Raw genomic sequence first — 26,775 nt, forward strand, 5'->3', positions numbered from 1 at the left:
GTCAGTAGGGTTGGGGTCTTTCTCCATCCCGCTTGTATCACTCCCCCACCATTGAAAGCCTCTTTGGGTCCCCTCCTTCCCTCAAGAGGGTAAGTAAATCATAAGGGTCACCCCACCCTTCGTCATTTAAAATAAAAATTCTTTTTCCTTATCCTCCACTTGAATGTGGGCTGGGTGTGGAAACGGAACTTGGGGACAATCTATTGCACAGATGTGGCTGGGTCAGTGGCCTTCTGTGGAGCCTCTTGCCTTGGGGAAACTGCACAACTCAGAACTTCAAGGCAAGGCAAATGGGCACTGGGTGCCCCCAAACATCCACACCTCTGGCCCAGGAGCAGAGGGCCATTGGAGAAAGGGACTTCATTCTCTTCCTCCTAGATTCCCCCAACCTGCTTCCAGTCAGTCTACCTCCAGGCCATCCCCACCTGGATATCTATCAAGTTGGAAGAAATTCCTTAATTCTCAAAGGCAGAAATGCGAAATGCGGACGGGAAACGTACGGGCACACGGATGTATTCAGACGTGCACACACATGGCTCCATACACACCCGACCCCTTTACCCACATACTCACAACTCACCCTGCCGGCACTTCCTTACCCACACGCCCAGTCCTGAGCCCACTCCGAGTCCTCTGGACCCCTTACACACCCATCTTGGCCAACATTTGCTCACTCCTAGCATTCACACATTTCACTTCCTGGCTTGCTAGGACACCAACCCGCTAGCAAGGTATGCTCCTTTTCAGGAGGGAGAGGAGAGTGTGGGCCCGGGCGGGGGTCGTGGAGAGCTGACGGCGCTGGCGCTGGGTGCGGAGCATCCGGGGCGCGCCGGGCCTGGCCTGGGGGAGGTGGGGGGGACCAGCCAGCGCGCGGGAGCGCCGCCTAATCCAGCCGGAGCTCGTGGGCCGCGGGTGCATTTATCATCCCATTACTGTAACAAATCCGGGCTCCACTACATGAAAGGTAAAATGAATTACCGACGTTAAGCCGTCAATAAAGTCATTTCTGTAAATGGTGTCTCCAAAGGGCCGCCGCATTATTCAGCTGGCTTTATCAGCTGGCTGGAAATTACGTGGAGGAGCCGGGCCGCGCGGCGCGCGGGGCCGCTCACTTTGATTAAGCGTCTTGCCAGCGCGATGTGACAGAGCTTTTGACCAGGGTTTTATTCACAGGCCTGTGATGAACGCCAAGCTGATCAGGCGGAATGAAGAGTAATTAAAACCTATAAATTATCTTCCGCAGCCCTTCTCGAGGCGTCTCCTGCAGGCGAGATAAGGCGTCGAGACCCTATTTACGGCGCTGAAAGGGACCGCGGCGCACAAAAGCTACGCGGCTAAATAGGATATTGATAGTGTCCTAATTAGAATTTAATTAAGTACCCACGCTCGCTTGCGGGATAAAGATTTCAATTTTGCGAACTTAAATATAAATAAAATCCCACCCCCATTTCGGGGAGAAAAGATGGGGCACCGGGAGATTTCGGGGCGCCCTTGGGTGTAGAACTGAAGAGGACCCGGTCGACTCCAAGGTGGGGTTGGGGGGCAGCTGGGGAGGATTGAGGAGATCAAGGCGGGCCTGCTTAGTGCAGCGCCCTGGAAAATGGTCCTGGCAGCCCCCAGGCCACCGGGCAGGTCTAACCAGGAGCTCTGAGAACCCCCCCATAGAGGAAGACCCTCGGCTGGGCTGACCGATGCAGCCAGCAACAAGAACTCCCGCTCTCCACCAGCCCCTCTGAGAAACTTCGGCTACGGCGGGGGTTTTCAGCTTGCTGGGATTTTCGTTTTATTTTCCTCCTAACCTTCTGTGGCTTTTCGGGGGCACAAGGGAATTATTTTGCATTGTCCTCTAAGACAACATCCCCAGAGATCCTTTCTTCGCTGTCCCAGTTGTTGCGGATGGCCGTCAGGGAGAACAGGTTCGCCGGAGCTCCAAGATAACATCCCTGAGAAGGCCTTAAGTTGCTGGAGTCTTTCTAGCCACTCTCCGGTACCCAGGCTTCAGGACACAATCTGAGCCTGGCCTTCCAACACAGCTGGGCAGACAAACCCCGCTGGTGTCCAGCGCCTCACCTGCCCACCCCCCACCCCATCCCTGGCCACCAGAAAGCTTTTAGGGTGCCTCGACCAGGAAACAGCAAAAAAGAGACCAGAGGACTGGAGACTGGTCTTCCTGAGCGTGGGGGTGGCATGAGCCTCCGCGGTCCCCCAAAGCTTGGGAAGAACACACAGGGATAGAGCCAGGGGTCTCCAGGGGGTCGGGGGTAATTCCAGAGAGCTCTGGGCCACCAGGGCAAACTCGTTGTCCACATCGTCAGCAGGCTAGGGCAAACACTTAAGGTGCAGCACTTTCACATTTGTTTGACTTCACTTTGCAGGAAAATCTCACACGGAGGTTGCCCTGAACCCAAAAGCCCTGCGTCGAGCACAACGGCACCCTGACCTGCGTGGCCCAGGGGCCCGCCCAGGACAACTCTAAGACGCCCGGATGGCTTCCACTTCGACCGCCAGGAAAAGAACAGGCGCCTGGCGCGCCCGGCGCTTGGGCTCTCTCGCGCCCTCTGGGCTTGGCTTAATGGCGCCAGGACAGCTCCCGGGGGTTGTCGAAGGTCCGGACGGGGTAGGACGTGGGTACGGATACTCCGGAAAGCACACGCAATAGCTGGCCGGCAAGCACTGCAAAACCTACCAACAGACGGTGCTAGCTAGGCGCGGCTGGCCTCCGGGGTTTGTGATTTATGAAAAATAAACTGATTATCTCAAAGTAACCAACTCTAGGTCTATTCCACATCTTTGACCCTCTTCGTCTCACCCCTCTCCCTTCACGCGCGCGCGCGCGCACACACACACACCGACCCCATTTCACCCTTCATAACAGAAAAAGAAAAGAAAAGGCTGAATTTCTTAGGCAAAGGGATGTAAAAGAGCGGAGGCCCCTGCTTCCTGACCCTATGCCCGGCGCGCACGCCCCCATAATCCTGCATTTCTCCAACAAGTTGTTTATGGAGTTGCTTCTCTATTTGCCTACACCCCGAAATCCACCCCTCCCTGGTCTCCTTTGCCCCTTCCTCGGTCCTGGCTCGGTCCTGGCTTGAAAGAGGGGGAGGGGCTCGAGCGCGGGTGGGGGAGGGCGGGCCGGACGCGCGGGGCCCTGGCCGCGGCGCCCCCTCTCCGCCAGCGGCCGCCGCCCCCGGATTATTTATCCGCAAAGTCCCGAGCGCGCCCATTGGGCCGGGGCCCGGGTGTCAGCGCGAACCCTGGCTCGCCATTGGCCCCGCACACGTGCGGCCTGACTCACGTGCTTCCGGTTTGAAGGCAAAAAGTGTGCCTGGGTGATTTTTTTTTTAAGCGAGAGAGTTTGTGCAAAGATCCGAGCTGTCAGAGATTTGAGAAAAAAAAAAAAAAAAAAAAAAAAAAAAAAAAGGCAGCCCCGGCGCTGGCGGAGACGCGCTCTCGCTGCAAAAAAAGCAAAGGCGATTAAAGGCGCTGCCAGCCTCGCGCTCTGGGCACAGCTGAGCGTGACACTCGGGGAAGTCAAACCCCTCACTCCTGCCTAGGAAGATGGCTAGACTTTAAAGACTATTTTTTCCCTTTAAGAAAAAAAAAAATTTCTTGGAGCTTTTTTCTTTTTTCTTGCTTTCTTTTTTCTTTTTTCTTTTTTTTTTTTTCCTTTTCCTTTTTGGCCGTGGCTTACTCCCCATTTAAAACAAATCATTGAATCTGGTTGCAGAAAGAAAAAAAGAAATAGCCAAGTGTCTCCATATCTGGATGTCTACAAATTAGAGAGAGGGAGAGACAGCGAGATCTATCTGCTCGATAAGAGCGAGCGATCCAGGCCAGACGCCTGGGCTTTTTTTCCTGCACCCGCCCCGTGCCTTCGCTGGGGCTTCGCCGGCCTCCTTCCTCCGCGCACCCCCACGGGCCGCTGGCAAAGTGGGGTGGGGAGCGAGGCGGGGGGGGCGGGGGCCGGCGCGGCGGCCGGGGCGGCGGGGCGGCCGAGCATGGAAGAACAGCAGCCGGAACCTAAAAGTCAGCGCGACTCGGGCCTCGGCGCGGCGGCGGTGGCGGCGGCCCCGGGCAGCCTGAGCCTGAGCCTGAGCCCCGGCGCCAGCGGCAGCAGCGGCAGCGATGGAGACAGCGTGCCGGTGTCCCCGCAGCCCGCGCCCCCCTCGCCGCCCGCGGCGCCCTGCCTGCCGCCCCTGGCCCACCACCCGCACCTCCCCCCGCACCCCCCGCCCCCGCCGCCGCCGCCGCCGCAGCATCTCGCGGCGCCTGCTCACCAGCCGCAGCCCGCGGCCCAGCTGCACCGCACCACCAACTTTTTCATCGACAACATCCTGAGGCCGGACTTCGGCTGCAAAAAAGAGCAGCCGCCGCCGCAGCTCCTGGTGGCGGCGGCGGCGGCCGGAGGAGGCGCAGGAGGAGGCCGGGTCGAGCGTGACCGAGGCCAGACCGGCGCAGGTAGAGACCCTGTCCACCCGCTGGGCACGCGGGCGCCAGGCGCCGCCTCGCTCCTGTGCGCCCCGGACGTGAACTGTGGCCCACCCGACGGCTCTCCGCCAGCCGCCGGCGGCGGTGCGGGTGCGTCCAAAGCCGGGAATCCCGCGGCGGCGGCGGCGGCGGCGGCAGCCGTGGCAGCGGCGGCGGCGGCAGCGGCGGCCAAGCCTTCGGACAGCGGCGGCGGCAGTGGAGGCGGCGTAGGGAGCCCTGGTGCGCCGGGTGCCAAGTACCCGGAGCACGGCAACCCCGCCATCCTGCTTATGGGCTCAGCCAACGGCGGGCCCGTGGTCAAAACTGACTCGCAGCAGCCCCTCGTTTGGCCGGCCTGGGTGTACTGCACGCGTTACTCGGATCGTCCGTCCTCCGGTGAGTACCCAACCCCGGCTGCGCCTTGTCCCCAGAACTCTCAGCCTCCACCGTGCCGGGGGGAGCAAACTCGGCCTCCGGGGGGAGCAAACTCGGCCTCCGGCGCTCTCTCCTCTCACGCCTGCTTCCTCCTCCTCACCCCCGCCACAGTCCCAGCCGGGTGTGCCCCCAGTCCAGCGCTCCTGGCCTCTGCGGCCACCACTGGAGAGGCTACAGCTCCTGGCCCGAGAAGCTCGATCCTTTGGTTTTGAAGTCCGAGCCCCTGGGGCCTTCTTTGTGTTTTACCTTTATTATTCTTAGGAAAGACACAGTCAGTCATTGATTTTCTTCCAGGGAGAGAGATGTTTAGAGCCGGCGGGAAGGTGGGCCTAGTGATCTGGGTCTGAAATCCCGCCAGCCAGGTCCGGAGGAGGCCGAAATCCAGCAAGGCTCTGATCAGAGAAATCATCGCCTTGTGTTCTTACACACGCAAACACCATCTCTGTATTTTCTGGGGACAGTTTCTTTACATCGAGATAGATTTGAGGACACACAGAAAGAGACAGAAAAGCCTCTGATCGCTGTCTCTTCTTCCCCAGGCCGGGTAGGGAAGAGAGTCTGACCCGGGTGGGTAGAATCCAGGGAAAGACGGTTGCCAAAACGGTCCGTGCCGAGAGCCCGTGGCTCCTGGTTCTCTAGCGCTCACAGACAGTGGGAGAGGAGAGGAGACCGGTCAGGCTCGGGCCAGGCCGCGGGGGCACAGGACATGATTGACAGCCTCCTGGGCAGCTTCTCCGTGCCACGGGCTCGGACATCCTCCCGACTCTGCCCCTTCCTTCTTTCACTCCTTTCTTCCCCGTATCTGCCAGTTAGCAGATTTCCGCCAGCCGTAGGTTGGTTTCCTTCGGCCCTTTTTCCGCCTGTCCCTTGCGCTAGGAGAACCCGAAGCCGAGGAGACCCGCGCTGGGACAACCCAAGGCCTCGGGAGAGGAGGCTGGGGCCTGCCCGCCTCCCGGGACGGCAGCACCAGGGAGGCGGGTGGGCACTGCGAGGAGGGCAGCAGGGGTTCTGGCCTACAGTTGGCGTTCCGGGCACCCGGTCCGGCAGGAGGCCGGGCACAGCGTAGCGGTGCGCCGCTCTACTCCGGCTGGTGTCTAGCCTCCCCCACGGTTGCCGGCCGGGCGCGGATCGATGCGCGCTATCAGCCCCCGCCATCTCGAGCCCCGTTATTGACACGTCGGACTCCCTGAACCTCCGAAAAGCTGCTTTGATTGACTCGCCTGATGGATAGAGTGATTGAGCTGTCAGGCTGTGCGGCTCAGGCTGGCCAGGAGGCTACGATTTTATTACAAGTGTCCGTGCCTCTGCACACACGTACACAACAGCACTCTTAACAACATCCCGGACGCACAACGCGCAGCGGGGCCTTTCTGGAGATGTGCACATTTCCTGGGCAATCTCTCTACCCGCTCAGCTAATTACTAATCCAAACTGAGGCCGTCCTCCCTCCCCACCCTACCTCTTAGTCTTCTCTGCACAGAGCTTAGGAGTGGGCCTTGCCTTTGTTCTTGGCCGCTTTCCTTCTTACGGGCCTGGGGAGGCAGGGTACTGGCTCCTCCTGCATGGGCAGTTCAGGGAGATGAACCTCAACCCAGACCTGAGTCGCTGCAGTTAGCCAGGCCTGGACTCTTTTGTCATAGGACAGCTGGTGACCCCAGGCGCTGGCCTGCCCCAGGAGCCAGCAGCCCAGCTTGCCCCTCTGTTGCTAGGTTTGGAGACTCCGGTGAAGACCATTCTTTCCAGACAGTTTCAGATATTAAAAGGCCCAACAGGGACTTAACTTGGCTCAGTAAGCTCCCATAATCAGGACAGGGCCCACCAAGTAAGTGCCTGAAGACTTGGGTGTGAGGCTGATAGACTGAGGTGCAGGCTTTTAAGGCTGCCTCCTCTTTCCCCCTCCTCTCTCAGGGCTGGGCTCCATAGCAGCTCTCTTCCCAGACCAGATTTTGGGAGAGATTTCACCTTCTTGGGGGGGAGGTTTGCTGGGGCCTCTTCCCATATTCGTCGTAGGGGCGAAGCACAAAATTCTGGCAGTATTCTCCCTCTGTCTCTGTCCCTCTGCCCATATTTTGCTCATGGATGGGGTCAAGAGGGATGTAGTCTCTTTGCAAATGTCTTAAGATGGGCAGGGAAAGCATATCTGGTCTGTTTTTGTTAATCCAGGATTTTTCAATCCTGAAACTGTAGCTTATGTGTTCAAAAGAGAGAGCCCGGTGGAGGAGTGGGGAGGGTTCTCGCTTTCTCACTGGCACCATCCAAGGGGCAAAGCGGAGAACCCTGGGGGCCAGGGCCATGTGGGCAAGACATGCAACCGGGTGAATGCCTTTTCCCTCTCTTCAGAGAACGGGGTGGTCAGTGTCTCCCTGGGATTCTAGAAAGGGCTTCCGTTAGGCCAAAGAGAAAGGAGACGTGGAGAGAACATACACCAAAGACTTTGGATCTAGGCAAGCCCCTCCAAGTCCCCTTCTTATCCCCTTATTTTCTGGGGTCAATAGCCACAAGCAGATGGGGTCTTATTGTCCGTGCTGGGTGTAGGTGGCTCCTTGAGGAGGAAGGGAGGATTAGTTTGCAGGCTGGCAATTCCCTCAGGGCAGTCCTGCCCTAGTGTCTTCACTGGTCCAGTCTTGAGACTCTTTTTATTCCAGGGCTGTGAAGACAGCAGGCCCCTGACCTCCAAGTCTGGGATCCACCGGATGGGGCTCCAAATGTGTCTCCATCTTGGATTATGGGATTTAAGCCTGGCACGGGGCTCTCTGGTTCCGAATTCGGGTGTGGGGTGTACAGACAACCTCGGCCAGTTTTCCTCCGCGGCCCGTCTGGCGCCCCCCAGAAGGGAACTCGGCGACCCCAGCAGCCAGGCGATGGATTGATCTAGGGGCTAGCCGGCGGGAGGGAGCCGGGGGCGCCGCAGGGCCTCCGCAAACGCCCCGGAAGCGCAGGGCGCGATCCCCGCTCGGCCCAGCAATTCTCACGGCTTCCTCTGCCCTCTACCCCCTCCCCTCTGCCCTCGTCCCCACCCCCACCCGGCCCTCTCCGCCGCTGCAGGTCCGCGCACCAGGAAGCTGAAGAAGAAGAAGAACGAGAAGGAGGACAAGCGGCCGCGGACGGCGTTCACGGCCGAGCAGCTGCAGAGACTCAAGGCGGAGTTCCAGGCGAACCGCTACATCACGGAGCAGCGGCGGCAGACCCTGGCCCAGGAGCTCAGCCTCAACGAGTCCCAGATCAAGATCTGGTTCCAGAACAAGCGCGCCAAGATCAAGAAAGCCACAGGCATCAAGAACGGCCTGGCGCTGCACCTCATGGCGCAGGGACTGTACAACCACTCCACCACCACGGTCCAGGACAAAGACGAGAGCGAGTAGCCGCCGCCGGCTGGGGCCGCGCGGTCCGGCCGCCGCGCCCGTGCCCCCTCCTGGCACCGCCACCGCCACCGCCACCGCCGCCTCGCCGGCCCCACGCCGGGGGAGAAAGAATCCGCGCACAGGAGGGAGGGAGCAACAGGGAAGAGAGAGAGAGAGACAGAGAGAGTTTCTCAGAATGGAGAGTCACGTTTGAACGAAACATTTTTAAAAAGGGAGAAAGACTCGGACAGGTGCTATCGAAAAATAAGATCTATTCTCTATTCACGGTGTAAGGGGCGAAACTGCGAACTCCTTAAAGCTCTATCTAGCCAAACCGCTTACGACCTTGTATATATTTAATTTCAGGTAAGGAAAAGAAATATGTGTAGCGATCTCTATTTGCTGGACTTTTTATTAATCTCCTTTATTATTATTGTTATAATTATTATAATTATTATAATTATTTTATCCCCCACCTCCGCCTCGCTGCCCCCGGCCCAGTTTCGTTTTCGTTGCCTTTTTTCTTTTGAATGTTGTTGCTTCTCCGGTGCCTCCCGCCCCGCATCGCTGGCCCTCGTTTCTCTGGGACTTTTCTTTGTGTGCGTGAGAGTGTGTTTCCTCGCGTGTCTGCCCTTCGCCTCTCCCCCCCACCTCCCAAGCCCCATCTGTCGGTCTGTCTGTCCTGCTCCCCTTTCGTTTTCCGGAGACTCGTTGAGAAATACGACCCCACAGACTGCGAGACTGAACCGCCGCTACAAGCCAAAGATTTTATTATGTTCAGAAACCTGTAGTCTGAAATAAAGTGTTCACTGTGCTCACGAGCCGCTGGCGGCCCTCCTCCTTGCGGGTTCGGGAAGGGCGCGGGCGCAGGGCTCCCGCGCGCACCGCGCACACACCGGCCGGCCGGCCTTCCCACCAGCGCGCAACGAATCCCGGGGGCCAGACGAGCGCGCGGTGGTAGAGGCGGCCCAGATCCGGGCGGATCCGGGTCTAGAGGGTCTGGAGGGTCTGGAGGCCCACGCCTGGTCTCCAATGGCGTCCAAGGGAGCCAGAAAGGCGAAACCTCAGTCCTGACTCCGGAAACACTGCTGGGGCTGTCGGGCCGCTCCCGGGTTCGGGGCCAGGACTAACCTGGCTTTGGCCTCCTCTTGTTCGACCTGCTCCGCTCCTCGCTCTGGCCTGCACCTTGCCCTTTTCTTCCCTCCCGTCCCCCTCCCAGCCTGGTGCGGGCTTTGCTTGACGTTTTTCCCTCCGGAAGCAGAAGGCCTTCCCAAGGCGGGGCAGAGGTGAGGGGCTGCCTCCAGCTAAGCTGCCCACCAGGGCCAACGGCTCTTCAGCCTGGCCTCTGGGCCTAGCCTCTCTGCCGCCTGGTCTTCACTGCTCTTAGTTCGGAGAAGCGATTCTGTAGGCGAAGCGGCGGGGCCAGGGCCGCACAAGGAGCCTCTCCGGGCGGATCTCACGGTCTCCTATAGCCCAGGGAGAAGAGGCCCGGATCCTGGGACGCTATGCAAAGCAGCAGCACATTGCTGCTGGGATCACTTTGAGCCATCTCCCAAGTGGGCACAAGCCTGCCTCGTCCAAACCCCAAATCTAAGCGGGGTCACTCTCAGAATGCCAACAAAGGCTTGCTTCCTGACTGAGGGGGGCGCAGACACAAGCCTCCAGGACCCTTAGGACACGTGGACGTCCCAGAGGGAAATGTCTGCACTCTTGCCCCTTCCCCCTGGGGCCTATCCTCCTGGGCAGGCACTGGGCCCCCTATATTCAGGGACTAGGGGGAGGAACCAGAGGCCCCTCCTCAAGAGGTATCATCTTTTTGTCCAGGATTTGTGATTTTAATGATAAATTCTCCTTTCCTCCTCCTTCCTGTCTTCTGAAATATGTGTGCATGTACCTGTGTGTGGCTAAATGTGTAGGTGTCCTGGCGAGCTTGTGTGCGTATGTGATCATGTGCAAACACAGGTGCATATAGGTACCTACCTGGTCTTGTGTGTCCCTGCATGTGTGACTATTGTGCTCGCTGAGTGTTCGTTGCTCTGTAATTGGATGCACACTTGGATGTTTGTGAGCTCATGGTGTGTGTTCGTGTGGTCGTTTGTGTTTGCACACCAGAATGCTTGCAGGTATGTTTACGGGGCTTAGGTCTGCATGGGAACTCTGTTTCTGTGTTCTTCCCTTGGGTTTCTTTCCTGTTGTTTTTGTAGGATTGATTTTGTGAGAAGTGAGAGTGGCGTCGTTCTGCCTTTTTCCTTGAAAATCTTCCCGCTGATTTGGGCCTCTATCTGGGGAGGTGACAGTGCTGAGCCGGCTCCGAGTCCTTGCTCGAGGGTTTGGGGGCTTGAGGTTCAGTGGCCTGGAGGAGAGTAGATGTGGTATTGCCATGGACTCCCAACTTTGTTGCAGTAAATCTTTTTCCTCTTACCCCCTTCACGCCTTCTTGGGGTGTGGAGACTCACCTCTGCACATACTGGGTGCTCAGTCAATCCTTGAGTGAAGAATTCGAAGCAGAGGCCTGGGCCCTTCCCTGGGGTGGCCCAGATGCATGGTTTTATGGGGGTTGGAGGTACATCCTTTGCCTTCCTTGGTGGGGAAGGGGGCCTGGGATCTTCAAACTTTCCAAGGCTTTAGGTTAGAGGGTCAGAGACTTGGAGCCCACGGTCCTCCCCCTCTCCTCCAGGTAGCTCAGAACATCTAGCCACATCCAGAAGTGGTGTTGGGGGCGCCCTGCTCTGTCGAGAACCTTCTCCTTCGAGTGCCTGGAAACGAGGCTACCCTTTCTGCATCCTTCTTCATGGTGGCCCTGGGGGTCCCGAGGCCACTTCAAGACCACCAGATCTAGCGGCTGGGGTAGAGGCCAATGCAAGCAACAACTCCAGAAAGGATCCTATTCCTTAAGGCTCCATTTCGGCACTCTCAGGAGGTCAAAGCTAAGAGCTCTTCCCCTTAACCTTGGGGGAGAGGGACGAGGTGGTTACCCCTCCCCAGGATTGTATTAGTGAAGTCTATGGATGTGTCATTATTATGTAATTTGATTTCTTGCCCATATCTCCTTTTATCTTCCAACCATTATGGGCAAAGAGAATTTTCTTTGTCCGGTGGAGGAAACTGAAGCTGGAGAATTTAAATATTTGTTCCGTGCCTTGTCCATGGCTGTGTGTCTTCTTCTGTGTCATATCTACTCTTAGCACCTGACTTTACCTCGGGAACCTGGCCAAGGCCCTGACCTTCCCACCTTCTTGCCTTCCTCCGTCCTCATTTTCCTTTCTTCCTGATTGGGGCTGAGGAGAGAGGAAGAGGACTTTGGTCAGTTCTCTTTCTTGTTCCCCCTCTAAAAAAAGAAAGTAATAATAATCATAAACAGGCATTGATTTCTCTGATTTATGGGGCTGGCTTTAGTGAGCCGCCTGTGTATTAAAGTCTGAGGTTGCATCGAAATAAATACTGGCGTGTGCTATCCCAACTTCCTCATTTTCTACCTTTTTAAAAAAAAAAAATGAGCGGATTGAACCATAAACTTAAATCTTCCTCAGCCCAGAAGGAAATACACACTAGCTGAGTCTAAACAGTATTGATCCCTGGCTCTTTCTGGGGACAAAGGTCTCTGTTTTCTTGCTCAAAAGTCTTGTTCCTTCAGTAGGGTCAGGGGGAGGCTGTGGATGGAGGAGGGGATATTTGGGTGTGGGGGGCTGCCTTGTGTGTCTGGGCAAGCTTATATGTTTGTGGGTTGTCCTGTGTGTGGTGGGGTATTGGCACGGGACGGTATTGGGTAGTTGTGCCTCAGCTTGGGAGATGGAAGTGTGTGTTTTGGGTATATGGATGCCAGTACTGACTGGTGTTTGTGAGTGTGTGCATGTGTGCCCAGCTCTCTGGCTCCCTAGGCTGGGTTTCCCAGGGCACAGAGAAGGAGTGGTCTGCTAGCCTGCCCCCCAACCTGGCCCCCACAGCCCTGTGACCTATGACAGCACTTCCAGAGGTATTATCACCAGGGAGGTCACTGTGTCCTAGTCTCTCCCCATCCCAACTTGCTGCCACCCCCCCACCCCCCCATCCAATGCCCTCAGTAAAAAGCCTGGTTGCAGGGGCAGGGGTGAGGCTTGGCTGACTCCTGGAGGCCAGAGGCCAAGGCCACGGTTGGAGAGGCCCTGTTCAAATTCCTTGTCCTGTGTCCAGGTGTCCACTGCGGTTCTCAGGTGTGCTCCTCAGTCCCTCCAGGGCTTAGCCTAGATTTTCTTTTTTGTGTTGGAGAAAACCCATTCCTCTGGCAAAAAAAAACTGCCTTCCGGTGTGCACCAACGTGCGCAGGGGGTGGGAGGGGCAGGGCAGGGCAGCGGGCAGCAGCCCTCCCTTAGCTTTGCCTCACCTCTCCATGGGGAGGTGGCTGTGTGTCCTCCTCCCCCCACCCCCACCAGCGAACTCCTTCTTCCTCACTTTGAACTCAGGTGAGAGGGTTACACTCCTGTGGCAACTTGTGGAGAGGGACAGGGCTGGGGACCCTGCCAACCCCACTCCTCCCCCAAATGCTTTAGGCCAGTCTTTTAATGAAGTCCCGTTGTTGGAGGGGGTCCTCAGGGATTCTTGAATAAAAAGGTTGCATTGCACAGGCAGGGGTGGGGTGGTTGGGGAAGTTGGGGGTTGGGGGAGCGTGGAGGAGGGGTGGGGGGAAGTCCTGAGAGAGTAAGTACCTCTTTCAAAATCAAGGGAGAGGAAACCGGCCCTCGCCCCCCCCCCCCAGCTTTCCCCTGAGTCCAGTGTTCTTCCCCGTGTGCCACTGAGTGGGCAGTGTTGAAGCACAGATAGCCGCTCTGCATGCATGCACACGCTTCTGCACACAAAAGAGCAGGTGCATACATTCATCTATGCCTATATATGCGCATGTGTGTAAAATATGTGCACATATACCAAAAAAATGTTAAATGGGCTGAGCTATAGAGGTGTGTTCCCCACAAGCACAGGGACGTTGCCTGTGTAGAAGCTTCTGGCACACATTCACGCATGGTCCAGGAGTACACATAGCGCTGTGCAATACATATCTGCATGCCCCAGCTCTTGGGCTTCCCGTCTAGCCTGTACAGGGACAGGGCGTTGTTTCCAAGCCTGGGACGTACCTGCTTGCCCCTTCCGTGGAGGCCCCCAGGAAGAACTGGGGTGGAGGTGGGTGGGTTGGTTGGGTGGGGGCCAGGAAGACTGGAGTCAGGGCAGCCAGGGGAGTGGTGGGGTGGCCCCTTCTCTCGCCCAGGAGGCTGCTGGGTCCAGGTGGCTCTGGGCTCAGACACAAGGCACACTTAGTACAAGTCTCTCCATCCTTACGATGTCCCCTGCACCTTCCCAGGTGCATCTCCTGGGAGAATGGCCGGCCTCAGGCAGGGAGGTTTCGAAAAGCAGATTTTTCAGAGAGCTCGGTAAGTCCTGGGCCATATTTGCCCCTTGAATTTCCTTCTAAATGCAGCCTTTCCCCCGCTGAGGTGTCACTCTGGAGATGGGACTCTGGAATTCTCTCCACAGATGTGGGAGTGGGTTGCTTTGGGGACATTTGGGGAGATTTCAGCCTCAGTAATGGAAGACTCCGGGTATAGGTGAGTCTGTAAAAAGCAGGATTTACTGTGGGTGTATAGGTATGCACATCATACCCTGAACCGAGAACTGGGATCTTTCACTCTAGAATGGGCTGTTGGCAGCGGGAATGATGTGGGATGGAGTGGTGGGGTGGGAAGAGGCAGTAGGAATGTTGTGTAGAGGGAGGTGATGGGCACCAACATCCCCCTCCTCGACTCTGCTGGGGGAGGGGGTAAAACTCAAGAAAGCTTTAGGGGACTAACAGCCACCAGCGGATTCCTCCCTGCTCCTCCCCCCCCCAAGCACACCATTGGGTGTTTGGAAGCTTCCTCAGGGTGCACTCATCCTTCTAGAGGTCTGAAGACGTGTCCAGCAGGCGCCAGAGGGACATAGTTTCAAGCGCAGAGGGGTGGGAGACCCCTGGGGGGCAAGACGGAAGGAGTCGCAGGAAGAGAGGGGCCCACGAATATTTAAAATTTGGCCACAAGCGCTGCGAGAGTGGGCTAGAGCCCTGACGGAGGCCAACGAACTCCGCAGAAAGACCCACAGTTCTGCCATCTGATAAAGCCCACACAACGGGAAACTTGACCACAAACCTCTGCTGCTGCTTGGCGGCCTCCAGGGGGCTGGGGAGAAGCAACCTGTAATAGTTGCAATGTCGTCCAAGCTGAAGGTAATGTATGTGCTGAAGAAGACAAAGCAAGTCCCAGAAACCACCTCAGCGGAGCTCACCCTGTCCTTCTCTCCCCTTCACTTCCACTGGCGGGACTTGTCCATTGGACAGGATGAAGGCAATTCAGAAGACACTTCCAGAAGTTTGAAATGGATAATAACATAAGCATAATTTACTTGCCAGCGCACACTGCTAGCTATTTGGCATAATTTACTTAATTCAGCCGCACGCACTTCTTTGAGTGGGATGTTACCATCCCCATTTTACGGATGAGAAAAGTGAGGTCCAGGGTCGTCTTGCCACAGTCACACCAAACCACATTAAAACTTACACTGTAATAATGCATCGTAAACTGCCAGGCTGACTCGCCTTGGCAACAGGCTCAGTATCAAGTCTCCAGCATACAGAGAGCTTGGCACATGGTAGGGAGAGGCGCAGACTTGGGTTCAGGGCTAGTCTCTGTCTTTTGGACTCTCAAGAAGGAGTGGCTCTCAGCCCCCACCCCCGACCCTGTACTTCCCCTCAAGTTAGTCAAGTCAGGGCTGAATTCCTGCTCTCACACCGCACTCCACCCGGGTCTCAGATGGAGTTCCTGGGGGTTCCGTCTTTTCCCCATCCAGAGGGTCCCCGCCCTCCACAATCATCTGGGTCTGCTTCCCTCCTTCCTCTCCCACCTGCGCCCAGGCTGGTGGGCCGAAGCGTCCCGCCCCAGCCGGGCGACTCCGACTCTGTCCTTGTCCCAGCCCGGCCCGGCGGCCAGTGCCCTGCCCAGAGGACACTTCGCAGATGCACTTCCGGTCAGCGCGACCCAGGCCGCAGGCCCCGACCGCCCCGAGCACCCTCTGTCGAGTGGCGTGTTGGAGACGGGGAACGCCTCTGGGGCTCGAGATCCCTCGGGCACCGCGAAACCCCATTTCTGCCTCCCAGCTCGTGCCCTGGCTCATGCCTCTCCGCTCGTTGGGGACGCCAAGAGAAGGGCCACTCCGGCCCGGTCCTCGCGCCCGACCTCCTAAGCAGGCGACAGGGACTCGCGCACAGGCCGCATCTCTCCCCCGCCCCCGCCCCCGGGTTCTCCCAAGTGACTGTTCTTTGTGCAGTTTCGATTTGCGTCTAGGCCGGGTTCGCGTTTCTTTCTGTCATTTTCTATGGGCTTCCCAGCCCCCGAGTGCCTCCACGTCCTCTGCTCCAAGCTTTCCGTTTTCTGCTGCGGAGGCCATCCTCCTGCGGCCAATCTCTCCGGCCGCTCGGACTCGGCCTCCGCTGCGGGTGTGCCCGGGGTCCCTTGGGCTCCCCGCCTTCCGCCTCTCCTCTCCCCGGGGCCCAGCTCCCAAGTTTGCTCCCCGCTGCTCCTAGGGAGGCTGGCGCGTCCCCGACCTTCCTGCCCCCCCCTCCCCAGGCCGGCGCAGGGGACCAGCGCTGACCTTGGAGGCGGCCAGGCTGCCCCTCAGGGTTCTCCGGTCATCCCTGCCCCTCCTTGACTCGATGGCTCCCGAGTCGTGGCCGCTGGTGGCGGGGTGGGGGGGGGGGGGGTGGGGGGGGCGGCGCCCTTCCCCTGGCAGTAACGCGCAGCGGCTTGCAATCTTGGCTGCACACGCCGTGGCTCCGAGCGGCCCCGGCCTGGGGTCAAACCAAGAAGGAGGAGGGGTGGACCTCAAGGCTGGGAGATCCGACTTTATTTATGTTGCTTCAACTTGTCCTGAACGGTTAGACGAGGAGCGCTTGCGCGCGCACACACACCACGGGGAGTCCAAGCCCTCGCTGGCTCGACCCGCCGGCTCAGCGCCCTGCGCGCCCTTGGCCCGCCCGAAGGCCCAGGCGTCAGAGGGCTCGGCGGCGGCCTCCTCCGTGCGTGGTTGGGGAGGACCTGGCCCCAGAAGGGCCACCAGCTGAATTTTCCCGGACTAGGTGAGCGCCCTCCGAAATCCCCCATGCGGGATCCATTTTTGGGCAGAGAAAAAGTTGCAGTAGCAGCCCAGTCCCCTGCTGCCTCCTCCGTCAACAAAGCGAGCACCTTCAGGGCTCAGACATTTGCCCACCTTCCCTCTCCTTTTCTGGAGATAATTTGGCCAAGTCGCTTGCCTATGCACAGCTGTGGTTTCCCGCTCGGGTTCACTGTTTACTTGGAATTTCTTTAAAACCAGCGGCGCCAAATTGCCCTCGCTCTGCGTCTTCTCTGGGCGGCGTCCGCCCAGGCCTCGCTAGAGCTTCCAGAAGGGCGAGGCCGGGCGATGAGGGCGCGAGACAGGCCTCGGCCTAGCTGGGAAGCATCCTTCGATCCGATCCTTCGCTCGATTTCCCACCTCTGCTCCCAGCTGCCTACGGAGCTCAGGCTTTCACCTCTGGCCTCCTCATTTTGGGCTCCTTCCCGGTGCTGTGTCCTCATTAGGCGGAAGCCATGGCGACTGGGGATGTAGACCCCAGAGAGAACGGCTGGACCCAGTTCCCCTATCACCAGGCCTTGCGTTCTTTATCTGTTGTCTAAAATGCCTTGGCCGGGCCGATTTCACTGGCGGTTCATGTCTAGTGCTGGTTGGTTTGCCAATGGCAAGGAAGTGAGGCGCCCGGGGTCCTGGGGGAGTGTTGAGGGAGGGGGGAGATTGGAGTATACGGTCTCCCAAGGGAGGTCACTTGTATTCAGCTAAAGTAAACAAAGTTCCCCAAGGGGAATAAAACTTTTGGGGCCCTCCCACCCAGCAGGACCTGGGAGTACCGGGGTCGGGAAAGGAGGTACTGTGTTCTGGGCACCCCAGCGTGCAAACTTTGGCCCCAAACAGAAACAGCCGCCAAGTGAAAGTAACCAGGGAGGCACCACCACGGCTGACGGCTGAAGGCTGACGTTCCTGCGAGAAGTGCCAGGGAAGAAGACACCAGCTGCTCCCAGTGGTGGCCCAAGGCAAAGCGGAGGTCTCCATCGAATCTGCGCATTTGCCTTTCTCAGGGAGGACGAGGCTGGATCCCTTCCTCCCTAGGCTCCCGCACCCCCTCAGTCACCTCAGGTATCTTTGTTGGTATCGCTGCCTTCCTCCTAGGAGAGCTGCCCGTGTTTGGATTTGGCCCACCAATCCCAGCAATTCCAGACCGGGCAGGCTGGGGCTCGGCCCTCCCTCCAGCTTCCCCGGGTGGGGTGGGGAACCCCCTTCTCCCCTCGAGACCCTCCAGAGCCAGAGTGTTGATGATCATTACTTTAAATTAAAAGTCCCTTTTTTCCTTTCCGCCTAAGCCCCAACTTAGTTTCAGAGAATGAAGCGTGAAAGCTCTTTTATGGAGATTACCGATGCTTCATTTATTCCCGCAAATGGCAAACACGGCCCGGGAAAAACCGAGTGAGCGAGCTCCTTGTCTCGGATCCTCAGCCGTCTCCGTGTTCACAAGCTCACTTGGCTGTGAGACGCGTCGGGGAAAGCGCCTGCAGTGGGCTTACCTGGGAACGGGAAGAGCTGCTTTGCTGGGGCCCCTTGCGGCAGTCACTCGCTGGCTGGCTGCGTGGGATAGAGACCTGGCAACAACCCCTTGACTTGAGAGCTGGGAGATTTGGGACCCGGGGAAGCCGGGGTGGGGAGTCCAGGGTGTTATCCCTGAAGACCTGTGAGGAATTGAATCTATGCCCAAGCAGTAGATGCTGGTCACCCTCGCTACTGCATTTCCCTGTCATTTCTTATTGACAGTGGAATTTGGGGGCGCACTGCAGGAGAGAACCGGGAGACCCTTGGGCCGCTTCCTGGCCCCATTCACATTCACATTTCAGCCTCACACCAGCCTTTGTGACCTTCTCCATGCTTGGTCAAGTGGCTCTGTCCATCGCGATGGCTCTCTGCCCACGGTTTTATTTTGGTACACATGCACAGCCCCAGAAGGCAAGTCCTTCTGGAAAGGGTGGGTCATTTTAGAAACGGATCCAGAGCTTTTTAACCTTTGATATACAAACCTCACCTGGCGACCTGGTGGTTGTGTCCTCCGTAATCAGGGATCCTTTGGTCATTTCACAATGGACAGTTGGAAGGAAGTATAATGGCCTCCAGGAGAAAAGTGACAGAGGGTCCTTATTCTTTGGAGACAGAGCAGGAAAGTTTGAAGAGGGAAAAGTATAAGCTTCTCCAAGGAGAATTTCCCGAAGTTCAGGCTTAAATTCCTTTGTGACACTGTGTTATTAACTCCAACACAGTGGCGTCTCCACATTCCGGCCATCCCACACTGGGAGCCCCTCTAACACAAAACCTATTGTTTGGGGGGGGGTGTGGATAACTGGGAGGGGCCAGCCCCTCTTCCTCTCACCTTACAAGGCTCACAGGTTGCAGGGAAAGCAAAAGCGGGGCTTTTGTTTCAGAGGGGGCCTGTGGTTTTTGTTTGTTTGTTTTTGTTTTTGTTGTTAGTTTTTTTGTTTTGTTTTGTTTTTTTTTTTCATTTTTAAAGAAGATAGCCCTTGGAAGTGTGAGAGTGAGATCTGCCCTCTGGTATCAGTGGACCAGGCTGAAAACAATGTAGTTTCCCTTATTATACAGTTAGTGAGTTGTCGACAGCTTGCAAGGGAGTCAGGCCTGTGTAGGTGCCTTTTCTGCCCTTGATAGAGGATGATACACCACAGAGGTCCTCAGTGGCGAAGAGGGGCAGTTGGAAATGGATTTTGAGAGTCAGGTCACCCCACAGAGCCTGGGAGCTTCTGCTGATGCAGTGAAGGAAAGTGGGGCTCCCTAGGTGGGGCAGGAGGGGGGGTGCCACTTGAAGTGTATGTGAACGCACAGCACTGAGTCGGGAAAGGAGGCAAGTGGGCTTGCGGCTTGCATGAACAGTTGCCAACTTTCATTAATTACTCAGTCACTTCAGTGCGAAAGCAAATACCAAAATGCTCTGCTGCCTGCCCATTCTGGATTAATGGCTTGCAAAATTAGATGAGGAGGGGGCCAAAGAGAGAGTTGAGGTGTTGAGGGGTATTCAAACCTTCTTTCACATCTAGAGGGCTTTTTGGGTTGTTTTGGTTTCCCCCCTGCCCACCTCCCCCCACCCCCCCCACCACCACCCCAGAAAATGCCTGAGGTGGTGGTCAGTAAACTGAAAACTTAAAACACGAGGTAGTCCTTAGTGAACAGAGGTTGGAGGCTAATGATGACAAACATCAGAAGGAAAACCTTCTGCTGTGTCCTGATCAATTATTCAGTCACTTGGCCTGGCCTAAACTGAACATCTGGGGTGCAACAAAGTGGGCACCAGCGGGAAGGATTTCTCACGGTCCAGGTGCCCGTGGTGTGGTGTAGCCCAGATTTTCAGATTAGCCAAATGGGCTCCTGAAGGCTACGCCCAGGTGTTTGGCGTAGGGCAAAACATAACCGGAGCCCATCTCTTAACTTTAGCAACGTCAGAGACAATCCCCCTGGGACCTTTTTTGGTGGGTTAACTTAGCTGAACTTATGATCCGTAGAATAAAAAACAAAAGTCAGGTTAAGGTGCACCTGGCCTTCGTTTGTTATGTCCGTAGCTTCAGGAAAAGAAAAGATTGCTTCCCTAGTTCAGCCACACAGCATCTGTTGAGATGAGTGGAATATACCATGGATTTACAGAATTTAGAGGTTAGGTGTGCTTTTCCTTGATACTTCTCCTTGTCCTTGTATTTGCTTTTCGCTGCTACGTGTGCCTGCATTTCGGATGGGTCTTTCTGGGGATGGCGTTGGCACAGAGCGATCTCAAGTGTGGCCTTGGGTCTGGAACTGGGCATTTAGGGCTGGGCTGCAGGGTGACACTGCGTGCTGGTTGTCAAGGGAAGTGGCTGAAGCCGGAGGGGCATGAGTGAGATGGCCCCAGGGCTAGTTTCAGTAACATTCAGGAAAATACCTTCTGCATCGGAAGCGCCGCATTTCTGAATGGGCAAAGCGTGGGCAGAAATTTGAAACGTCTTACTGGGGCCATTTTGTGTGTAACAGCTTGCGGTGAGCTCACCATTGCAGGCCTTGTCCTGGAAGTTTACATTCTTGGAATTCTGGTGCTCTTTCTGGGATTCTTTTAGGCACAGTCTATACATGTAAACTGGTTTGAGTAAAAACGACACGGTGAAATGGGAGTTGGTCGAAGCCAAACAAACAGCAATGTGGCTCTTTAAACTGCTTTCCTCACCTTGCCCAGACCAGACTGTGGATGGAGAGCAGGCCTGTGGCCGGGCTTCCCCCAAAGTGTACCGCGTGCCCCCAACTTCCTGGAGTTTCACAAGGTGTAGGAAGGGGACAGATTGAGGTGGGGGCGGGGGGAGGGACTGGCACTCCAGAACTAATTCCCTTTTGAAATCAAGTGAATTTACCCCTAGCAAATACCTTTCATAAAGTTGGAGGATGTTGAACCCCAGGGGGAGGAGTCAAGAGGGGGCCTTTGAACTGAAAGGTGACTCATGTCTCATTGGTGTTCAGGTTTGGAACTCAAATCCTAGGCCCCTGTGTGTGTGTGTGTGTGTGTGTGTGTGTTTCCTCCGAGAGGTTATGGTACCTACATAGAGGCTGCACTTGAACTGCTACAACTTAAAGGAAAACTTCCTTTTTTCTTCTTATTAATTTCTACAGTTAAAGACCTTTATAAAAGAAAGAGATGGTTCTGTGTATTTTTCCTTGGGAACCCTAGATAGTGTGATGCCAGCCTCTCTGTGGGGCCAAGAATTTAATTTGCACAGAGGTGGGATGCCAATGACCAAACAGAGTCAGTTCCAGAACCACTGCGGTCAAGACGGAAAGAGCTTCCTCGGATGATCTGCCTCCTTATCTTTGGCATCAGGACAAATGGGTCATCACAGTCTCTGCACTGTTTTTCTAAACTTACTTAGAATCTCATCTCTGGCATTCCAACAGGCAGATGCCAGAGCAAAAAGGGAAGTTTAGGCCACGGTTTGTCCGTCGAATCTGTTGTTGCTTTATTTTCCTGTGTGGGAGGGAGTGGAGAGATTACAGGGGGAGAGGATTTCTGGGCATCTTTCACGGTAGACCTAAGGCTGCTCTTTTTTTAAAAAATAGAGTTTGCCATTTAATAAATAAAACTGCACATGTCAATCTGGGAAATGTGACGTGTATTTGAGTGGATAAAAGATTCATGAGGTACCAAGTCAGGGGACGGGTTGGATGCAGTTTCCTTCCATTTCTAGAGTCATGTTCTGAAGAAGGCAGGTCCCTCCCCACAGGTAACTCCCGGCAGAGGCCTTCATGAGGGGGAGGAGCCAGCCAGACTCCTGGGCCGGGGGTCATTTTTGTCCTCCAAGTGCCTGTCCTTACCCCCCAGCTGAAGTGGTAGGAAATGCCGACAATGACTTTATGGGGAAAGGAGTGGGGGGGTTGCCCTTGAGCTTTGGGCACTCCATTTGGACTGTTTTCTTTCTATCACTCCGTGTGTCTGAATGGTGGGAGCTTTCTCTCTGGAAGAGAATTATTTCCGTGCACAATTGTCCGTCCTGCTCGGAAAGTTATGGCTGCCCTATAAAAGGGGACTGCCGGTCTCCCTTTGTCCTAGGTTGGGAAGGCCTCCTGGTCAATAAATACATATTAATCATGTAAAAGGATTGACATGCAAATAAAGGACACCATTGACAAACCCTGGATGGCAGAGGAGAAGCCCTCTGCAGCTGTGGTCCTGGCCGGAGGAAGTCAGGGCCGCACCAGGCTCTCAGTTGGGTGTTTTCTAGAGGGTTAAACACCCTTTTCCGATAATTATGTGAAAGAGTTAATTGAACTGGAGATCGCTCTAGGATCTTTTGCTGGCATCCTTCTTAGCTCTGCCAGATCTCCAAGTTTTTTGGTTGTGTTTCATTTTTGTTTTTGTTCTTGAATTTACGTCTGGCAGTAGGCAGGCCACCCTTTGGATCGCTGTGTCTCTGGGCCCAACTGGAAGTCTCCGAAGGTACTTTGTTCTTCTGATCAAAGAAAAGTTGAACCAAACAGAGAAGCGGTTAAAAGCTTTGCTGAATTTTTTGAGGAATGCTTGATATTTACAGGAATAATTATTAGTTGCCATTATGAATTACTGCTTATGAAATAGCGTGCTTTACATTGCCGGAGATTTCTTTACAGAGCAAAAAAGACACTACAAAATAACCTCGGTATAAGCAGGACTAAGCTTTGATCCGTATTCTTCAGTGTGCATGACACCTGTGGGCATGTTACAGTCCACAGTGAGTTTTTGGAGACATATGACCACTGAAGACTATGACTTGGTGTCAGGATACATACAGAAAATCTTTTGCTGTAACAACAGAACAAAATACAGTGTTATATACGCCTCGCAGAGCTTTGAGGTGCATCTAATTGCTTTATCCGTTATGAATTATTAGAATATAAGAAACTATCTTAACTCCTCTGGTAGACTAAGTTATGATATATACTGAAATAGAAGTGAAAAGCGTTTGAGGAAATGCATGGTCTAACTTTGATTTTTCCTCCTTGAGGGGTGCGGGATGTGTGAGAGGTAGACAATTGGAATTTACATGAGTTAGGCTCAGAGTTATGCCCATAGGCACTTGTCAGCCAAACTGCATGCATTCAGGAACTTTGAAATTGGACCACGAAACAAATTGTAATGATATTCCTGCTCAGGCCATAGGTGTCAAAGTAGGCCTTGGTTTGCTAAAGACTATGGATGTCTGGGGGTCCCGGCAGGTCAGGCCCTGGGAAGAGTCACTGGGGAGGCACGCGCGTGGGCCTGGCTGCTGTCTTTCTTTTGTGGTCTGTGTCTAGTCTTATCTAATGATCTGCAACTGAGTAACAGATCTAGGCACACCAACTGGAGGAAACAAGTGGGAATATAAATGGTCTTGCTCTCCTGGTAAGGAGCACGAACCTGCATGTCTCATGGTTTAAATGTATCTGAGGATGTCGCAGGGCAGGGCAGGACCCAGCTCTTTCTGTGTTTGAGGGCTATATTAGCACTGACCAAGATATTGACTTGTCAAAACACTTGCATTTTCCTTTAAAGTAAATTCATGAAGATGTGTTTCGATGGGGCTGGCTGGTTCTGAAAATCCACACTCGGTTTAAAAGCAAGCACTAAGTCTCCTCAGTTCTCGCTATGGACGTATGATGCTGAATGCGCTTTGCTAATGTTTGTCTAGATTCTGGAAGAATCAAATGTTACCTAGAATTCGAACCTAGCAAACATGTTGTCTATTGAATTACTGCACGTGCCTGTGTGTTTGTGTGTGTATGTCAAGGAGAAAAGTAGCTACCGCCGGAGATAAATTATTTAACATGATTTTTCCTGTATTGTGGAGAGCCAGGCTGAGCCTCATTTTTTGGATTATGATTTGTATTATGAAATGCTTATCAAATGTTTTCCAAAGATTAGTTTAATTTTAATTAAATAAACCTTTCTCAAGAGGAGGCTCCCAACTATTTCTTGTACCCAGAGGCTAACGTACTTGTTGGTTTTAATTATTTTCTGCTGTTACCCAAACTGCTTTGGGTACTCCTGCCCAATTAAATCAAAGGCGCAGGTTCCTTATACACAATATGTTTAATATTTAATTTTAATTAAATTAATTAAATTGTTTATTTAATTTTATGTGCATTATTGTGCGCAGAATGATGCAAAATTCATGATAGTAAGAATCAGGGTAGGGAGGTGAGTCGGAGAGAGCTTTCGCACAAGCTAATTACCGAGCTTCAAGGAAACTTCCCCATCATTTCCAGGGAAACACGCTTCCAGAACCTGAACTTGCTCTCACAGCGGTCCACGACCGGCAGCCCCCTCGGATGCGGGTTTGTTGGCCTCTTTCACCCTGAGCTCGCCTTACACTTGGAAGCGGCCACAGCTGCTCGCGGAGGCAAGGCTACGTGCGGGCATGTACACGCTCACGCCGTTGCCACAGCTCACGCTCCAGTGACATTTCCTATGCTGCCGAACCGGGAGCCGCCAGCGCAGCGCTCCTGGAAAGGACCAGTTTCTCCCAAAGACACAGGCAGAAACTTCCAGTAATGTCTTCCCACTCAGGAAGGGCCCGTCCTCCTGGCTCTGCGTGGCCGGATCCGGGCCAGTGCTTATAAATGCGGAGGCTTGGCAGAGGGCTCCCCTTAGGATGGGGAAGCAGTTCCTTTCGGGGAGGGGGCCATTGGCTTGGCTCCGTTTCCATTACGGTTTGCATCTTTAGGGCACAGTTTTGTGTGTGTGTGTGTGGTTTTTTTTTTTTTTTTTTTTTTTGCCTGAGTGTTTTCGTCTGCACTGTAAGAGGCTCAGCTCTCTCCCACTAGGGTGTTTCGTTCCCGGGAAATCTGTTTTCACAGACATAGGAAATAGACACCCCAGATTTCTCTCATCTGAGTTGGGTCTAAACCAAGGGGCCCTGGAATAAAAGGTCTGAAGTGCCTAGGTGAATGCAGCCCGCTGAATTTTGAGGCATTTTATTATCTCTCTTCCCGATGTTCCTGACTTACGAATAATGACATTATCACCATCGTGGCCGGGCACTGGGGGCACCTGGGCCAGATTTTCCAAACTTGACCTCGTGAAGTGACGCACTCGCTAAACGCCTTTTTACTTCAGGGTTTTGCACATCTGGGCCACGGGTGACCACATTTACACAATTCATCACGCTATACATTTTTTCTTGGGGGGGGGGTGGACTGTTTCTTTCCTGGAGTCTAATGCTTGGGAGAAAAAAAAAAGGAGAGGAAAAAACAAACGGAAAGAAGGAAGAAAGACAGTGAGAAGGGAAAAAGAGAGAGAATTGGTGCCCTTAGGTGAAATTCTTTCTGTTCCTACCAGCCACCTTACTTGAGGACGGGGTGCTAAAAATAAACTCTCTTTCCCTTTGCTGTTGTTGTTTCTTTGCCTTTTCCCCCCTAAGGCTGGTTTTGTTTCAGTAGATTAAATATTATCATAAAAGTAGCTGATGATGCAGTAAATTAAAAATCAGGTTGTGGAATATTTTGCAAAAGCCTTATTATATCTACGGCACTTACCCAGTGGAGGCAGGCACTCGTGTTAAACCCAAAACGTTTGTCAGGATGAATTTCTGCCTCACGTAAGGGTTCGGGAAGGACGGCGAAGCACAATTAGCCCGAATGGAAAACAAAAGTGTACAAAAGAATAAACAAAGTAAAAAGTGAGTTTAGAAGGAAATTAGCATTGGCTCCCTGTGTGTAGAAAAAATAACTTCCTCACTCTCGCTTTATGCTGCACATCTGTAAGCTTAAAACCATTTGTAGTATAAAACACACACCTTGCGTAGTTGCAAGAAATGTATCTGAGGACAGATGCAATCGAATTTGTGAGACACTGCTGTGTCACCACGTTTAGCATCAAATTATGAATTAAACAAGAAGAATGAATAACAAATTAGGATTCGCCTAAGCTTAGCTTTGTGCAGTGGGACAATGAAAATTTATTTGAATTCTATTCCTTGATGAGGTTACAGATTTTCTCCCCACAGAAGATACCCATTAATGCTGTGGAGACAATTATTGGAAGTTCATCTTCTGTGCACATTTTAGAAACCTTTTCATGGAAGCAGGAAACTCCTGTGCAGATTTCGATTTTTAGAAAAACCCCTGTCCTATGTAACTTTTCCTTTGCAACTCCCAATGGAGGAATGATTTGTTAGAAATATTTTGAAGATGATATCAGAAATAGCAATGCTGAGGTGTGTTGTGTGTGTGTGTGTGTGTGTGTGTGTGCTTTTTTTTGTTGTTGTTTGTTTTCTTTTGCTAACGTGTAAGAACAACAATTGTTAAAGATTTGGGCTCTTAAGAGTACTACAACAGGCTAAGAAGTGAGAGGCTTCTTACATCTGGACTGTTTGTGAAAGAAAGAAAGGAAGAAAGAAAGAAAGAAAGAAAGAAAGAAAGAAAGAAAGAAAGAAAGAAAGAAAATGAGAGAGAAAGAAAGAGCAAGGAAGAAGGAAGGAAAGAAAGAAAGAAAGAAAGAAAGAAAGAAAGAAAGAAAGAAAAGAGAGAGAGAGGAGGGAGGAAGGAAGGAAGGAAGGGAGGGAGGGAAGCAGGTGAGAAAGAAAGAAAGAAAGAAAGAAAGAAAGAAAGAGAGAAAGAAAGAAAAGAAAAAAGAAAAGAAAAAAGAGAAAAGAAAGAAAAGAAAAGAAAAGAAAGAAAGAAAGAAAAAAGAAAAGAGAGGAAGAAAGGAAGAATGCTAATTTCCAAAGCCAACTGCACTTTTAGAAGTACAGTCAACTGTTCTCCTCACCTAACTGGAACCGGGAAATAATGTGTTGTGACCCTGGCTAATGCCTTCACCACATGCTGAAATTGGGGCGAAGAAAGGAAAGGTGGCTGGAATGCTCACAAGGGAGCAGACAAGCAGACAAGTTAGATATAGTGGGAGCCATTTCTTGTGTTGCTGGAT

The 26,775-nt window shown here is 53.9% G+C and overlaps 1 protein-coding gene and 3 long non-coding RNA genes across 4 annotated transcripts in view; 3 read left to right on the forward strand and 1 right to left on the reverse strand.

The window, feature by feature from the left end:
* The first annotated feature begins 517 nt into the window (after positions 1-517).
* Positions 518-2,765, forward strand: LOC147578409 (uncharacterized). The gene is made up of 2 exons (XR_015254262.1): positions 518-731; positions 2,376-2,765. It is a non-coding gene; the product is annotated as an uncharacterized LOC147578409 (long non-coding RNA).
* Positions 2,766-3,402: 637 nt separating this feature from the next.
* On the forward strand, positions 3,403-9,064 carry EN1 (engrailed homeobox 1). Its single transcript, XM_086718441.1, has 2 exons — positions 3,403-4,863; positions 7,948-9,064. Exons 1-2 carry the CDS (start codon positions 3,999-4,001, stop codon positions 8,262-8,264), a joined length of 1,182 nt encoding a protein of 393 aa, XP_086574567.1. The 5' UTR covers positions 3,403-3,998; the 3' UTR covers positions 8,265-9,064.
* On the reverse strand, positions 8,997-16,159 carry LOC147578411 (uncharacterized). The gene is made up of 2 exons (XR_015255169.1): positions 14,393-16,159; positions 8,997-11,521 (listed from the first exon to the last, which is right to left on the reverse strand). It is a non-coding gene; the product is annotated as an uncharacterized LOC147578411 (long non-coding RNA).
* LOC147578412 (uncharacterized) overlaps positions 16,058-26,775 on the forward strand; it is a 77,131-nt gene continuing 66,413 nt past the window's right edge. Inside the window, exon 1 of the long non-coding RNA XR_015255168.1 lies at positions 16,058-16,374. This is a non-coding gene — a long non-coding RNA (uncharacterized LOC147578412). The remainder of the gene's footprint in view (positions 16,375-26,775) is intronic.

Source organism: Puma concolor, chromosome C1 (genome assembly GCF_028749965.1).
Source record: "Puma concolor isolate L17-30 chromosome C1, mPumCon1.1.hap2, whole genome shotgun sequence".
NCBI lineage: Eukaryota > Metazoa > Chordata > Mammalia > Carnivora > Felidae > Puma > Puma concolor.

Bases quoted from the DNA above. Each gene is read 5' to 3' on its own strand.
- EN1 (XM_086718441.1), top strand. From the start codon at position 3,999: ATGGAAGAACAGCAGCCGGAACCTAAAAGTCAGCGCGACTCGGGCCTC. The intron at 4,864-7,947 runs GTGAGTACCCAA...CCGCCGCTGCAG, and splicing joins CTCGGATCGTCCGTCCTCCG to GTCCGCGCACCAGGAAGCTG.